The 15,637-nt window shown below is 37.7% G+C and overlaps 1 protein-coding gene across 1 annotated transcript in view; it reads left to right on the top strand.

The window, feature by feature from the left end:
• Positions 1-957: 957 nt before the first annotated feature.
• LOC139689283 (palmitoyltransferase ZDHHC6) overlaps positions 958-15,637 on the top strand; it is a 28,716-nt gene continuing 14,036 nt past the window's right edge. The window contains exons 1-5 of the mRNA XM_071586343.1: positions 958-1,106; positions 1,300-1,481; positions 1,637-1,721; positions 6,641-6,804; positions 12,123-12,257. Coding sequence (XP_071442444.1) covers positions 1,052-1,106; positions 1,300-1,481; positions 1,637-1,721; positions 6,641-6,804; positions 12,123-12,257 — 621 coding nt within the window. The 5' untranslated portion in view covers positions 958-1,051. The remainder of the gene's footprint in view (positions 1,107-1,299; positions 1,482-1,636; positions 1,722-6,640; positions 6,805-12,122; positions 12,258-15,637) is intronic.

Below are 15,637 nucleotides of genomic sequence, written 5' to 3' on the forward strand. Positions count from 1 at the left end.
TAAAATCACAACAAACGCACTAACAACGTCATCTGTTTTCTATGAAAAATTTGTATGAGTAATTTAACTGAACCTGGCCCACGGCGAGCTAGCCCACGACTATCTACCGGCCGTTGAAGCTCTCGATTTTTCAGTCATACCAACGTAAAACTTTTTCCACAAAGAAACCCCTAAAATAAGTAAATCCCGTAATCCCCTACGAAAAGTAAATCCCCTAAATCATTGCAGTAATCTCACTACAATGGACAAATTATACTCAGTGATACCCCCTGTAATCACCTGCAACTGTAAGACCGGGATGAGTTATGTAGTATATATGATATACGGCCCTGGAAAGACAACTACACTGATCATAGATAGCCCAAGCGGAAGGTCGTCTTTTATAGCGAAAACTAAGAGGTCGTAACGAAAACGTTTTCGACAATATCTGCTCAACTAGAAAAGTACTTTTCTTGAAAATCACCAAAAACACTCGGCACTCCCTACTCTATCACGACGTATGCACAAAACCCACGTCCATACCCTAATTTAGCATCAAGGGCCCAGTGCAGTCAACAGAGTCGCCCTTTCACACAAAAAATAAGAAAGTACTTAACAATATCTCCTAAACTAGAACATTTTTTTCCTAAAATATTGCAAATGACCTCTTAGTTTTCGCTATAAAAGACGACCTTCCGCTTGGGCTATCTATGATCAGTGTAGTTGTCTTTCCAGGGCCGTATATCATATATACTACATAACTCATCCCGGTCTTACAGTTGCAGGTGATTACAGGGGGTATCACTGAGTATAATTTGTCCATTGTAGTGAGATTACTGCAATGATTTAGGGGATTTACTTTTCGTAGGGGATTACGGGATTTACTTATTTTAGGGGTTTCTTTGTGGAAAAAGTTTTACGTTGGTATGACTGAAAAATCGAGAGCTTCAACGGCCGGTAGATAGTCGTGGGCTAGCTCGCCGTGGGCCAGTTCAGTTAAATCAGAGATATGGAAAATTGATTGAACTGGACGCTAAACTTGGGAACTCCTGTGTTTTTGCTTAAATTAAGTATGTGTTTTGGCACTTTGAAAAGACTATGTCACTTTGGACCCCTCACTGCATTAGGTAAAGTTATATACCTGTAAATGTGTAGCTTTTTAATAATGTTAAGATTGTACACAGCTCGTTAATTTTAATTCAACATGACTCCTCACATTATCTAAATCACATTGTCATTACACTAATGTTATACTAACAAATTTTTGGCCCAGAAAAACATATTTCTTTGATGTGTTAATGTTTTCTCACGATTTTCTAGGTATCATAAAAAGTATATCGTTTATGGCCGTTCATTGTTGCTCTATGTGGTGGCCTCCTTCGGCATCCCTGGCGGGTTCTATTAACGTCGGCTGTTTCTTAATTTTTAGCGCTCTCACTATTTATAATTTTTTAAGTTCCATTTATGAGGGACCAGGATTCCTTCCAATCGGTTGGAAACCGGTGAGTGTTCAAAGATGTCATTGCCTTTGAATTTTCTTTGATGATTTCATTCATGGATTGTATCTCTTGTAATTGATTGCTGCAGAGTTGTGTAGTGTTTATGTATAGAAGGATACAAAAGTTTTATTTTTGAAATTTTACCCTTATACTTATAGGAGGTGGAAGAAGATACTGAATTTTTGCAATACTGCGGAGTTTGTGAGGGTTTTAAAGCACCCCGTGCTCATCATTGTCGAAAATGTAATTCATTCTCTCTCTATATCATATTTGATTTTTAAACCTTAAATTATACCATTTACTCAATTCAACTCTTCGAAGGAAGGAGTTTCATTTAGCTACCTCTATATATGTAATATAACATTTTAAGTTGTATGTTTGGTTTGGATGTATGTTCTTGGTTGTTTAATGTACCTCTCATTATGATATGTATTGATATCTATGCCAAAAGTCTGCGATTGCTCCATTTTATTCATTGTTAATTTATAATTTGAATGCCATTATTCATTGACTCTGTTTATGGTAATAACTCATGAGTAGTAAGATGTTTTAGTTTTCCATATTCTTGCTGCTCTATTGACTTACTCTCCTGAGTTTCTCCATCGAACATAATGGAAACTTGAATTTAGTTTCAAAGTCTACACAGAACATATTCTCTCAGAGAAAGTAATACATTAGCTCTCCCATATTTCTGTGTGTATATGGATAGATTCTTAAAAAGTTCAATTTAAAATAAATAGTAATCAGTAATACCTCACGCTACATCAAACCTTCAATTCCGCATACAGTCAACCTACCTTCATTCCATCCAAAATGGTATATTCTTCGCTACATAGTTTGTATAAATTCGCATGGCCTTCAACATTTCACCACCCATGAAAACGTTCTGCACCCACCTCCCGTGCTGACTTTGAATTTCTCCCACTGATTCCATGCCAAGTTCTTTGTCGTTTGTTTTCTTCTTTGTTTATTGAACTATTTCCATACATCTCCATATTCACGTTTCAAAAGCCACCAAGACACATCTAGCTTATGCAACCATTTTTCCATGGCATTATAAACCAGGCTCCAATTCGAGTTTTCGTCATTCTTTTCAATTGCCTCCATGGGGGTGGGGTAAAGTGTTCCCCTGCCCGCCCAGAGGTCGCAGGTTCCATTTCCTACTTTTCTTGGTTTTCCTTCACCTTGAGCATGGGTGTTTGTAATTGTCTTCATGCTATGTTTAGTGGTTAGGTGGAAGAGGAGACTATAGCAGTCCCAATCTCTCCCCAATGAAGTCGTTAAATAAATCAAGGAAGATCCGTACACAACACCCCTGTCATGATTTTGCCCCTTTTGTGAATGCTTCTCTACCTAGCACAATTTGTCTTCATGTTACCTTGCCACTTTGACAATTTTGGTCGAAAACTTTTCCAAGATTCCACTGTTCACCTGCCCAAGTTTATGAACTCTTATGTTAATGTATATTAGCTTTTACCTTTCTCTAAAACCTCTTAACTTTAGTTTTTTTTACATTCAGTCTCATCCCATATCTATCGCACTGACTTTCCTATTCCGTCAGCAGTGTTTGAAACCAATTGGCTGGCTGTATAAACAAGATCTAATCATCTGCAAAATGAACTGACTCCAAGAGTTTTCCTCTGATTTTCATTCCTCTCTTCAGTTCTTCCCATGCCTCTTTAATCAGGCGACCAACTGATACATTGAAATTACGGGTGATAATGGACAACCCAAGTCTTACCCTTCTTCCAAGCACTGCCCTTCCCGACTCTCCATCAGGATATAGAAAAACCTGATTTTATTCAATGTTCCTCACTATTAATGACCTCATTAAAGATTGCATCACTCAAATCTCTCCCATCCACAAGCCAAACTGATAATCTCCTGAGTAATCATTTTCCCTCCTCTCCAATCTCTCATTGATGGTCCTGACTACAAATTTAGCTGCTTGTGAAATCACACTTATTTTCATACGGTCATCACACACGGTGCCTTTCCATTTTTTTGGAATGGAAATTGACACTGATCTCTTGAAGTCTCTCCTAGCCAAGCACTCCACAGTAAATATAAGAATTAGCCTCTAAAAGTTTGGCCTCATTTTCATAAATCTTTGAGCTGTTCCATTAGGATGTGGTCTCTCCCAATGCCTGATTTGATTTAATTTCCTTGAATGTCATCTCTATCTGGCCATCAAATTTGCCTAGACCTAATCTATTCCCATCTCCATCATATTCACTTTCTATGTCTAAGCTTGCTGTTGTGATGTATTTACCTTATAGATTCTGTATGCATTCTTTCCATCTCTCATGAGTCTTTCGTGGTCCAATTAATAAATTTCCTGATCCATTTTTAATGATGTTCACCAATTTTCTATTTGTATTTCCTGATGGTGCTTTCACCATTCTTTACAATGCACCCATTTCACGCAACCTCAGTAAATTATCCATATCCTCGCACTCTCTCTTCCACCACTCTTCTTTTGACCAATTAGTTTCCTCCTTACGTTAAGTATTTATCTCTTTGTTTTTCCTTCTACGTAGCTCTGTGTTTCGGGAACGGGAGAAAATTGCAGTTTCTTTCTAGGAACCCCCATGATTATTTCTTTTTATTGATTGGATACACTGTCCACTTCTTCCTCCCTATGATTGCTTCATGGCAAGACCTGAATAATGATCAAGTTCATTGGTTCAGCTTTTTCTTCTAACGATAATATTCTATCACTCGGTTGCTCAATACTTATTATGCCTCTGCCTACCTTATTGTTTAATATTATTGCAACTTCTCATTGGCTCTCTTATCTCACCTTGCATTTCCATAAAATATCTATATTTTCTTCTTCCATCCATTTCATATTCTTTAAAACTCCCCTGTCCTCAACATCGTCCTAATATTGTAAGTCCCTATCCAAACTTGTTTAGTCCTCTTTGCTGTCACTTCTGTGTTTTCCTTGTTGTCAATGTTGATTTTGCTCTGCAAGGATATCATGAGATGATGACCAAGGAAGCCATGCCTCTTCCACTGTAAGGCTCGACACATGGCCAAGGAGGCCGAATCCTGTGATTGCCAGGACTCATGCTCCAATCTATGACCATCACTCTTTGGTGGGATAATTAATTGAAGTGATTTCATGAAGCCTTCCATTATAGTGTTTTTAATGTGATGCCATCACTCAAATGGCTGCCCCACTCGGGTCAGGTGTCTTTGCAGCTGGCTCACTGAGACACAGTTACCATACAGACTACCTTTCATGTGGCTCCTCCCTTTTAATGTATCTGGCAAGGGTGGCCCTACAAGAAGCAAATATATTGATCCCTCACACACAGCATTAGGGGTCATCAGAAAGTGCAAGGTTGTAGTCCATGGGTAAGAATGCTAACTTGTCAATTTCAAAATAAAATACATTAATCTCATCCTGCATGCCATCATTTGCTAAAAGGTTGGTCAATGGTTATCCGTATAGATATGTAAATATCTATATGGATCTATAATAATCTTAAATATATTTCCTTTAATATTTTTCTGTTAGAAATGGAGCGCTGTTTATTCAGCCTGACATTTTATGTCAATTATTTCACAAGCCTATTTACTCTGTGCCTCTTGCCTAGACTACTTATATTCGATACATATATTGGTCCCAACCTCCCTTCTTTCAATGTGAATATGAGACTGTGGCTAAAGTCATTGTGACGTCCAAATAATAAACCCTTGGATCCAAATGAACCAAGTGTTTATCCCAACATGAATGCTTTACCTGCTTTTCTTTCACGTGCTGCATGTCTGCTATGGTCAAACTGGCACATGAATGTAATTGCCTTCCGAGGCATTATTCACTCAGCAAGCAAATGCATGTTCATTTAAAAAAAAAAATTATACAACTTGAATCTCCAATGGAAATTTGCATCAAAATTATCAATATTATTGATAATCAGGAACCATTTGATATGATAATTATCAAATGGTTTTTGAATGAAATTTATCAATATGAAATTTCCCAATATATATGTCTTGGCAACAGTATTCATACAGGCAAGGTACAACTTGACATGCAACTGCATTGTGGAATCTGTTTTTGATCATTTAACAAAAGCATTGAGAGATGTTACAAATACATTTAAAGTTACAGAGTGAAATGAATTGAGTTATGTAGATGTTTTCCTAAGTGAATGCTCCTTGGGGAACTGAAGACTTGAGGGCCAGGTGAGAAAGGTGCTTGGAGGGGGTGGGGCAGAAGCACGAGGGGAGGTGAAACATAGTGTATGTGTGGCTCTGGTGTGAGAATGTGACCTGCCGTGTGAGGATTGATTATATTTTAAGCATTCCATAAGCCGCTTTATCACATGTACAGAGCTTGCCATGTAGTATAACTATTGTGTGATGGCCATGAGGACATGACACCACACTCTCTGTAACTGTATCTTTTGGAGTGTTTTTATTTAAATAAGTCTGAAGGGAAGTCATAGGAATGTATAAATCAAAATTAATACCATTTGATCAGAACTGTTCTAGTGAATATCCACCTAAGGATATTTGTTTAAAAAATAGACTCTAGGACTAATAATTTTATAATTTTTATTTAATATTTTGATATGGATATATCTTTTTACCTCCATGGACTCCTATGAATTTCAAATCACATGAATTGAAATTTTTACCAGAGAGGAGAATACTTTTTCTCTGCCTCGGGAAGTCCCAAGGAATTTGTTACTGATCTCCTCCCTCGATTGCCAATCAAATTCCAAAAAATTATTTGTATTTATCATTCATGTGTGTGCAAGGTTCTGTTGCATGTGGGATGTCTAAAAGTTGACATTTATTAATGGTTTGATCAGTGGGACCCTCCCAGAGGGACTTCTAAATCATTTGCAGTTTAGTTGTATCCAGTCCTTGCATTTGCATGTCATCCCTTGGTCTTGATCCCTTCGTGAGTAATTCATATAATGTCTGGAATGGGAGCAAGGAGAAAGGGAAGGGAGACAAACGTTCCCTCCCTTGTTAAGTTCATGATGAGGCAGTAGGCAAAGGGGCAAAAATGCTTGGAGCTCATGGAAGAGTTACGATGCACTGTTTTGAAGCATTAGTGTGCCAGAAATATTTATTTAGCTGTGAATGTGTGTGGTGGGCCAAGGTGTGCTTCTGATTCCTGATTCTTGTCTCTCACCCAGGTGGGCGCTGTGTGCTAAAAATGGATCACCACTGCCCATGGATCAACAATTGTGTTGGCCATCGGAATCATGCTCATTTTGCTGCATTTCTCTTGTTTGCAACATGTGGATGCTTCCATGCAGCCATTATCTTTTCATGTTCACTCATTCGAGCTTTTAATAGGGTAAAATATGCAGAGTTATTCTTCAAAGGATGTTGTCTTCAAATGCATGGCTTTGATTTATTGCTTGCTTTTGGAATGCTTTTATTTGTTGAGGAAAGAATTCCAAGCTTCTGTTCTCGTGACCATATGCCTCTTATACTCGTTTTACCTCTGTTACTTATAAAAGGCCATATTACCAAAGACCCTCCAGGGATAATTGAGAGGTATGGCAAAAGGGAGGAGCCAATGATGGAATGTTTACATTTTCAGGATGATGGCCACATGATACAATGCCTCAAAAACACAGGTCATATTGGCATGATGTGATCCAAGATACTGATCAATTTTTTGGTATTGGCGGCATTCTAAGTGTCAGCATGTTAGGCTAAGTGGCATTGGTATCAGGGGTGGGCAACCTGCGGTGTACTTTATGTGGGAATGGAACCACACAACTTCTACTTTACAGTCCAGTGGCATAGTCAGTGGTGCAAATCATAAATTGAGAGAATGGAGTCTACTCAAAATGATGTTAGTAGTAGAAGTAGTATTTAAGGGAGGCAACTGACAGCTGAGGTCATTTGCGCCATAGGGGATGGACAGGAAAGGATGAAGGGTGGAGAGAAACCCGGTGTGGGCCTACTCTTTACGAAAGGTCCGCAGCTTAACGTCCCATCTGACGGACGGCGTACTCACTCAAAATGCCCTCCTCAAAGCACCTCGAGTGGGGATCGAGACACCACTGAAAAATATTCAACACCACTGGGATTTGAACCCTGGCCCTCTGGGTGGGAAGCCGGTACGGTAGCCACCGCAGCAATCCCGATCCCCTCAAAATGATGTTATGCATCCCTTGAACATGCGATTCCAGTCCCCACCATTATGTTATCAGCATGCCCCTTTAAAATACCTTTCTGACCCCTAAGTTTTTTCTTTATCGATTTAATTAATTAGTGCCCTTTATTTATTGAATTTATGGACTTATTTAAGGAAGGGACATATGGAATTTCAATAGTTAAAAACCAGAACTGGAGTGTGAAATAAATTTGATAGTATAATACTGAGTAGTGTGAGGGTAATTTGCAAAGTTCTCGGAGTGAAAGTTAATGTACTTAAACCACTATGAAGAATAAAATCTGAGTATTTTGGCCATGTATTCCTAATTTAAAAGAACTGTAAGATGCATTAGTAAAGATACAACAAATAATACTTTGAAATAATCATATCTGCTCTAATGTGGCTGCCTGAAGAAGTCTGATTCTATATTCCCATTTATGAAAAAAGAATTTTCCACTAGCTTAATTTTTAGCCATGAACTTTTATGTCTTCTGATATATTCTATATTGCTATGAAGTAATTACTCTTAGTTATTAAATATCCAGTGCCACTCTTCATTTGTTATGTACGTATATCACTTTGAAATATGTGGCATTTCTGTTTAGGAGAATAAGAGAGAGAGCATTTGAAAGTTGGCAACAAAGGAAAGCAACTGCAGGTATTCTAGTGGATGCCTGCGGCTACTGCCTTTGTCACTCACATCAAGCAAGTATTAATACAATGGACTTTGCCACCAAAGAGTGACTTTTGTGCAAGTGCCACCGAGTTTTGCTATGCCTCACCGCTGTTCCCTTCTAGTGATTTGTGAAGATGAGAAAAATTGAGGCTCAAGCATTGATTAAATACCTCATTAAGAAAGGTTTGAAAGCTAAGGAGATCCATGCCGACTGAAGAACACACTGAGGGACTCTGCTCCTTCAGATTCAACTTTTGCGTAGTGGACAAACAAGTTTAAGTTTGGTTGGGACAGCTTTGATGATGGTCTGTGCAGTGGCGGGGCAAAATGTGCTCTTACCCCAGAAATTATTGCTAAAGTGCATCAAAGGGACATGGAGGATTGCCGACTGAAAGTGCGAGAAATCCCTGAAGCTGTAGGGATGTCATCTGAACGGGCATATCACATTTTAACAGCGGAATTGGATATGAGAGAATTATCTACTAGGCATCAGAATTGTAATTTCTGAACAATGTTTTACTCATTTTAAGAGCCACCAACAAGAATTTCTCCACCGGTTTGTAACCACAGATGAAACTATGGTCAACTACTATGCCCCAGAGACAAAACAGCAGTCAAAGCAGTGGAAACATTTACCACAACCAAAGAAAGCAAGGCAATACGGTCGGCCGGAAAGTAGATGGCTTCAGTTGTCTGGGATGCAAAAGGGAATCTGCTGACAGATTATCTCCCCACTGGTCAAGCAATTAATGGACATTACTACACTAACCTTTTGGACCAACTACAGCCAAAGATGCATGAAAAACAGCCAGGTTTGGCGAGAAAGAAGGTCATCTTTCATCGAGACAATGTACACCCACACACGTGTTGTTGCCATGGCCAAAATACGTGACCTAAGATCCGTATTGTTGCCACACATCCGCCTTAGTCGCCTGATTTGGCTCCATCAGATTTCCATCTCTTCCCCAAGCTCAAAAGTTTCCTCGGTGGATGGAGATTCTCCTCAAACAAAGAACTAACAGCCAAAGTAGACAAGTATTTTGCAAACCTAAAGGAGGCTAATTTTCAAGATATGATTAAGGCATTGGAACATCGCTGGACCAAGTGCATTAGTTTATGGGGAGACTACATTGAAAAATGAAAAAGTTACACGGAGGTTTATTTCTTCCCTGACAAATAAAACAGTTTCTGGCGTCACTTGGTGGAATGTCTTCATATTGAACTTGAAATTAAACCACTTGGCTTTTCCACAAAGAAAAATGTTTTATTTACTACCTAGGTTTCACTATGGCATAACATCATCAGGTAAAAATATAAGTGAAACATATAACAAAACCTAGGTAGTAAATAAAACATTTTTCTATGCGGAAAAGCCAAGTGGTTTAATTTCAATATCAATCTGACCCTGACGTTTATTTCTATTTAATTCTTAGAACTTTTCTGATTACCCTCATAATATTGCCTTATACCGGGAAGTAATGAATCATTTACATGAAAGAATTCGGAGAATGGTACCAATTAGTGGCAAAACAAGTTGCGGGTGCTTTGCCCTGACAATGCACCCTTTCCCTCAACAATCATTGCCAAGCAGCTTTTGTGTAGAATGGCCACCATGGTGCTTCAACACCAAATGGGGAAGTTGCCAAATCAAGGCTAAAAAATTGTGGGAGATGCCACGACAGTAACTTTTAATGGAGTCATCCGCTAATATGAATTAAAATGCAGAAATTTCAATGTGTAAAAATCACTTGCCTTGACCGAGATTTGAACCCAGATTCAGGTCCTGAATGAAGCACAGCATGCAGGACGTCGAATGTCTGTGACATTTTATGTAGGGTATTTCATTGTGACATCTATTTCCTTTAAATCTCCAGATGTAAGAGGATGCCTCGGTAGGTTAACTGACCCAATCGCTCAGCCAGACAGCGAGGGATCTGGGTTTGAATCCTAGTCAAGGCAAATGATATTGCCGTTTGAAATTTCTGCGCATGATACTAAGTTTGGCATTGAGGGCTAACCACCAATTTGGTTGAATGTGGTTATCACAATGCACATAAACTCCAGCTTATCTGTTGCATTATTCTTATTCTAAATCATATAAAGATGTTGTGTCTTGCTTGAAATCTTAAGTTTGAGTCAGAATCCGGTGAAAACTTATTGAAGAGATCTCAAAATATTCAAGAGGATAGTTTTTGTTAACTAACCTGTTGCTTAATGTGCTCTAGCGTCAATGGATCAAATCACCACGAATGTCTTTGTATGGTTGCTTGTGGTAAAAATAAGTTGAAAACTTAATCTCAGCTAATGAGTTCTTTCAAAACAGTGCATGTTATGAAATTACTCTATTGCATGCTTGGGTATACTTTGAAAATGTGAAGGGCCAGCCATATTTGGTTTTATTAATGAAGTGGTAGGCCATTTATAACAGGCATCAAACCAATGAAGTTCCTCTCTTGCTTTTTTTCCATTCATGTCACCAATGAATTTGTATCTTTGTACACATCTCCCTGATGCCTTGTTGAATATGAAATTCATTCAAGTTTGTGGGTTAACGATTGTGTTCCAAAAGTTTGTTTCTGCTTTTTCATAGTTTTAAACTTTCAACTAAGTTGTTCTTGGGGTAGCAATTGGAAAAATTTTCACTCCTCAAAATATCATGGAGTAAGAGTGAGACATTATGCTTTGACATTTGAAAGAAAAGTGAAATGGTTTGTGGTTCCCCTTGGCATTTATGACTGCCTCTCCATCAAAATCACGTTTTTCAACAGGCATAATGAATAATTCACTTCGCCTATCCTTTTTATTCCTAATTGCTCATTCAGCCTTTTTTTCATGAAGGAATGGTTTTTAAATCTCAAATATTGAGGTGATGATGCTTGTTAACTTAGATTTGGATTTCTGACCGCAACGTGGGAGATGCATCGTGCAGAAATGTTTCACTCAAGTGACTTGAATCAGGATTACTCGAAATTGGGACTCCTTCAACGGAAGAGCTTAATGGCATGCATGCTCGTGTGTTATGACTTGTGCGTTCCTCGGTGTCATATACATTAGGTAAATGTACTAATGTTGGACGATCTAATGTTATTTCACTGTTTGTAGTTCCTAAGTTATGTGTATGCACTTACCTTTAGTTGGAGTTATCATGATATGGTGGTTGATTGTGTGAGACATTAAAAGGACACAATAAAATGGAGAGATGGGAAGGTAAGGCCTGTGTTCCTTATCCTAATGGTTTATTAAGGGTCAGAATGATAAATAATTCGTGACTATTCTGTCTTTAGACTGGAATATTTCATTAGACTATTCAAAATGTGAAAGTATATTGATCCCATCACTGGTTAACATGAATCAGCCCTTGCTGGTGGTTCTTTGGTATAATTCTCCTTCACAATGATGATTTTTGAATGGTCCTTATTCTTGATATGACCAATCGGGAGATTGGTCATGCTCTGTGCATTATATTAAATAATATTTAAGGGTACGAAGGACATGCTAGGTAATGAAATCAATTGTATTGGTGCTGGGATCACTTGATTAGGTTATGGAAATCCATTGAAATGGCTTAAAAATTCCAAATGTTGGAAGAGAAATCAATGAGAAGTTAAGTGCTGCTGTGTTTTTAGCATTATGCCGGTAATGTATATTTCTTGAGTGGTTCTCTTCTCTGAGGAAATCCTTGTGGCATAGTGGTAGTTGAATGCGGGGGTGAGAAAAGAGGGCACTGCTTGGCTTCACCCAAGTTTTAGTGATTGGGAACCTTGGATAAATGGCTTTTATAGTCTCTGAAGTGTGTCAACCTTGGAGTGTACAAACATTTCTTTTCTAGGACTGGTACCTCTACTATGGCAACCCTGAAGAACCAATAGTGCTCATGACACCATACACTCTTGTCTTTTGTCTGTTCTGTTTGGGATTGTCAATTGGAGTGGCCGTGGTGGTAGGCATGCTTTTCTGCTTCCAGGTGAGTTATCCTCTGGGAATGGAAGTAAATTAATTATTAACTTTTTATTCCAAACTCTGTTAAACTTAAGAAGTTGACCATCATTGGCGAATTTTAGTGGCAGTGAAACTGTTAGCATAAAATGCAGTTGGCTCTTTCGCTGACTACATTGACACGGGAGTTTTCATTTTATTTTATTAATTCATGAGGCCTAAGAGCTCAATTTCTTACATTATGAATAGAAGTCTTTACAAAAATAAAAGTGGAAACTTACATGTCATTAAATTCTTTTTCGAGTACAGTTTGATATAATATGTAGTCATTGATGCAATATGAAAAATAAAAGTGGAAACTTACATGTCATTAAATTCTTTTTCGAGTACAATTTGATATAATATGTAGTCATTGATGCAATGTGTTGATTTCTATCTTTTAAACCCTGAGCACAACAAAATTATGTTATTCTGAGGTGATGTAATACATGCAAATAGATTCAGCCATTACTTCATTAAAATTGTTGTGTGTGAAGATTGATTTAAAATATTTCTACTTAATAAATGCAGACAATGGTTAAATAAATTAACTGAAGGAAAATTCATCAAATTAAGTGAATATTGGACATGAAATTGAAATGGGAAATGTGATTAGCAGTAGAGGTGCTGGAGCAGTCATTTGATCTGTCTTTGAATTGTTTTCTCTTGGATTATTAGTTTATAAATATTTGCTGATTTAGCTTAAAGTGGCGAAGAAGTCAGTTCGACTGCCTTCATTAAATCTAAAAAATAAGTGTCTTTCTAAAAGCTCATTATTTCAATTACATTTAGTTGTTTTAATTAAGAATATTATGACTGGACAGAATTCATATATTGCTTACCTAAAATATTAATTTTTTTATTATTACATATGATACATTAATTTCATTACATAGAATTTCTCAGACTTATCTTAATAAACTTATTGAACTGAAGGTGAAAAATTTTGGGCATTACTTTGTGGAATTCTCCTTGATTGAATAAAATGGTAAACAGGAAATCGTACTTGGAATAATACATTTTAATTGAAGAGAATGAATTTCAACATTTTGGTCCATCCTGTCTCCCATCATACTCCACATAGGGCTCTCATTCTTGCGAACTCCCTTGATGAAATTGTCACCCTTTAACAGTAAGGTTGGATTTGCTGCTACACCTTGAAAATTATACCATGCATTTCATCCTATCTCGACCAATAAAAATTTTAATGAGGATTTTACGGTTGTACATTTTCATTTAAACATTAAAAAGTTTCCACTGGATATGTCAGGGTTTTTTCAATTTATTGCAAAGGATGTCAAGAATCCGGTTTACCACAATATATGTCGTATTTTATTTATCTAAGCACTGTCAGTCATTATTTCAGCTAATCAGTGCCACAAAGAGTATCTGAGAGCAGAAATTGATGACGCAGCAGTTAAGGAGTAGCTTTTTGAACTAATGCCGCAATTAGATTTACAGTGTGTATGGATATGGCTCCATGGCTGATAAAGTGAACAAATTTTGTACGGAGTTTTGAATGCTGGCAGCATGGATTCTTAGATTTGTAGTGGATTTCCCAAATGGGGGAATGAATATAGGTAATGCCTACCAAATTAAGTCTCCTGAAATTCTTCTTCAGGCTTCGAATTTTTATGAAATATCCTGCAGAGATTTAGTAGTGTCATGAAAAAAAGAAATTTTCACTGCCAGCTTTATGATCAGAATCAGAAATGAAATTCTCAAAATAATTTGCTCATCAAAGCACAAGGTATATAATAATAATAATAATAATCGTACGTAACTGAAGTTGAAAACATGGCTTTAACAATGTAGCACAGTAAAATGTGCCAGAATGAATTGTACTTGAAATATGAAGGTAAATAAAACAGAAGAAGTGCCAAAATGTTTCTGTCTTCACAAATTCAGCCGATATTTGGAACCAAATGCCTATTGACAGTGGACTGAGTAATTTTTATGTAACATACTTGATTCAACTGGGATAAATGCATGGTAGTACACAAAGGGGTCATTATTAAAAAAAAAACACCTTGCAAAATTTCATGGTGTCCATTAGTGAAGAAATATGTGATTAGAATATCCTGTCAAACTCCACCATGTTCCTTCCACTTCAGTTACAGGGTGTTGAAAATAGGTATCGGTATCAGGCACAAACTTGTCCAAGAAAGAAAACAAGATAAACAAGTCCTCAAACAGATATTGTCATCAATTCCATATTAAAAAGAAGATCCATCAATAGTGATGGCGTGAACAAAGTTAATGGTGGCATCAATGTGCCTGAACTGCCCTGCATGTGGTGTTCTATGATGCTAACGAAACAATTGAGCAATCATTGCCTAGCAAAGGATGGATCGATTGCAGTGCGTTATAGAACGTCTGGCATGCATCCGGAGAACCTCCCACTTACATAATAAACATTTAGTAATCAATGCTGATGACAAAAATCACTTAATAACTACCCCTAGGCCTGAATTATTAGAAAGAACTGTAAACCAAGCAGTAAAAGAAATGACTTTCTTGAAAATTCAAAATCAAATTGAACATCAATCACAAGAAAGCACAATACAAATCCTGACACCCACCAAAAGGGGATTGAGGCTATCCACCCCTTGGAATGAACAACCTACCCATTTCCAATAGCTAGCAAATTAAATTTCTTGACATTACACTCACAGAGATCCTGGTCCGGTCAATTCACGTTCACTGCAGAGTGAAATCCATTCATTCCAGCATCTGTATGTAAGCATCTCCATCATATGGTATCGGTAAACATATTATTAGTAGTACACTATACCTACTTCTTATCACAAATTATTATTATCTGTAATCTACCAGTTAAGGTAGGTTTTTGGTGGACACATGCTACGTACATTAACAATTTCCTTGCCTTTCCAATGTAAACACAACCCAGCATCCTACTAGCCCCTCTTCATCTTGCCACACTTCCTCCCTTCACTCCATCCAACATCCCTTTCCTACGAAATTCCTGCCCCTTTCTCGCTTGCCTAACATTGTCCCTCCTTTACAGTCTTCAACATCCCAATGCCAACCAAAACGTTCCGGATCTATCTTCTCCCCAGCAATCCCCTCTCCTCCCCCACCATCCTTAGCTTCTCCTCGGTAAGAGTACCAGGGACACACCCTGCAAAAGTAAAACATAGAGCATGTAAAGAATGAATTGGCATTAGCACACAAGGTCCCATACCGTACAATAACAAAGATATAAATAAGCTGCGCAAGGGCATAAATCCTGTGAAGAATGTCTGTCAACTCAAAACTCGTGTAAAAAATAATCTACTGAAAAGGCCATATTACACTGTGTTGCTTAGGTAAATGCATATACCATCAAATTACCACGGTTTCCCATCG

The sequence above is a fragment of the Hetaerina americana genome, unplaced genomic scaffold, assembly GCF_022747635.1.
Source record: "Hetaerina americana unplaced genomic scaffold, ioHetAmer1.1.p SCAF_22, whole genome shotgun sequence".
Taxonomy (NCBI): domain Eukaryota; kingdom Metazoa; phylum Arthropoda; class Insecta; order Odonata; family Calopterygidae; genus Hetaerina; species Hetaerina americana.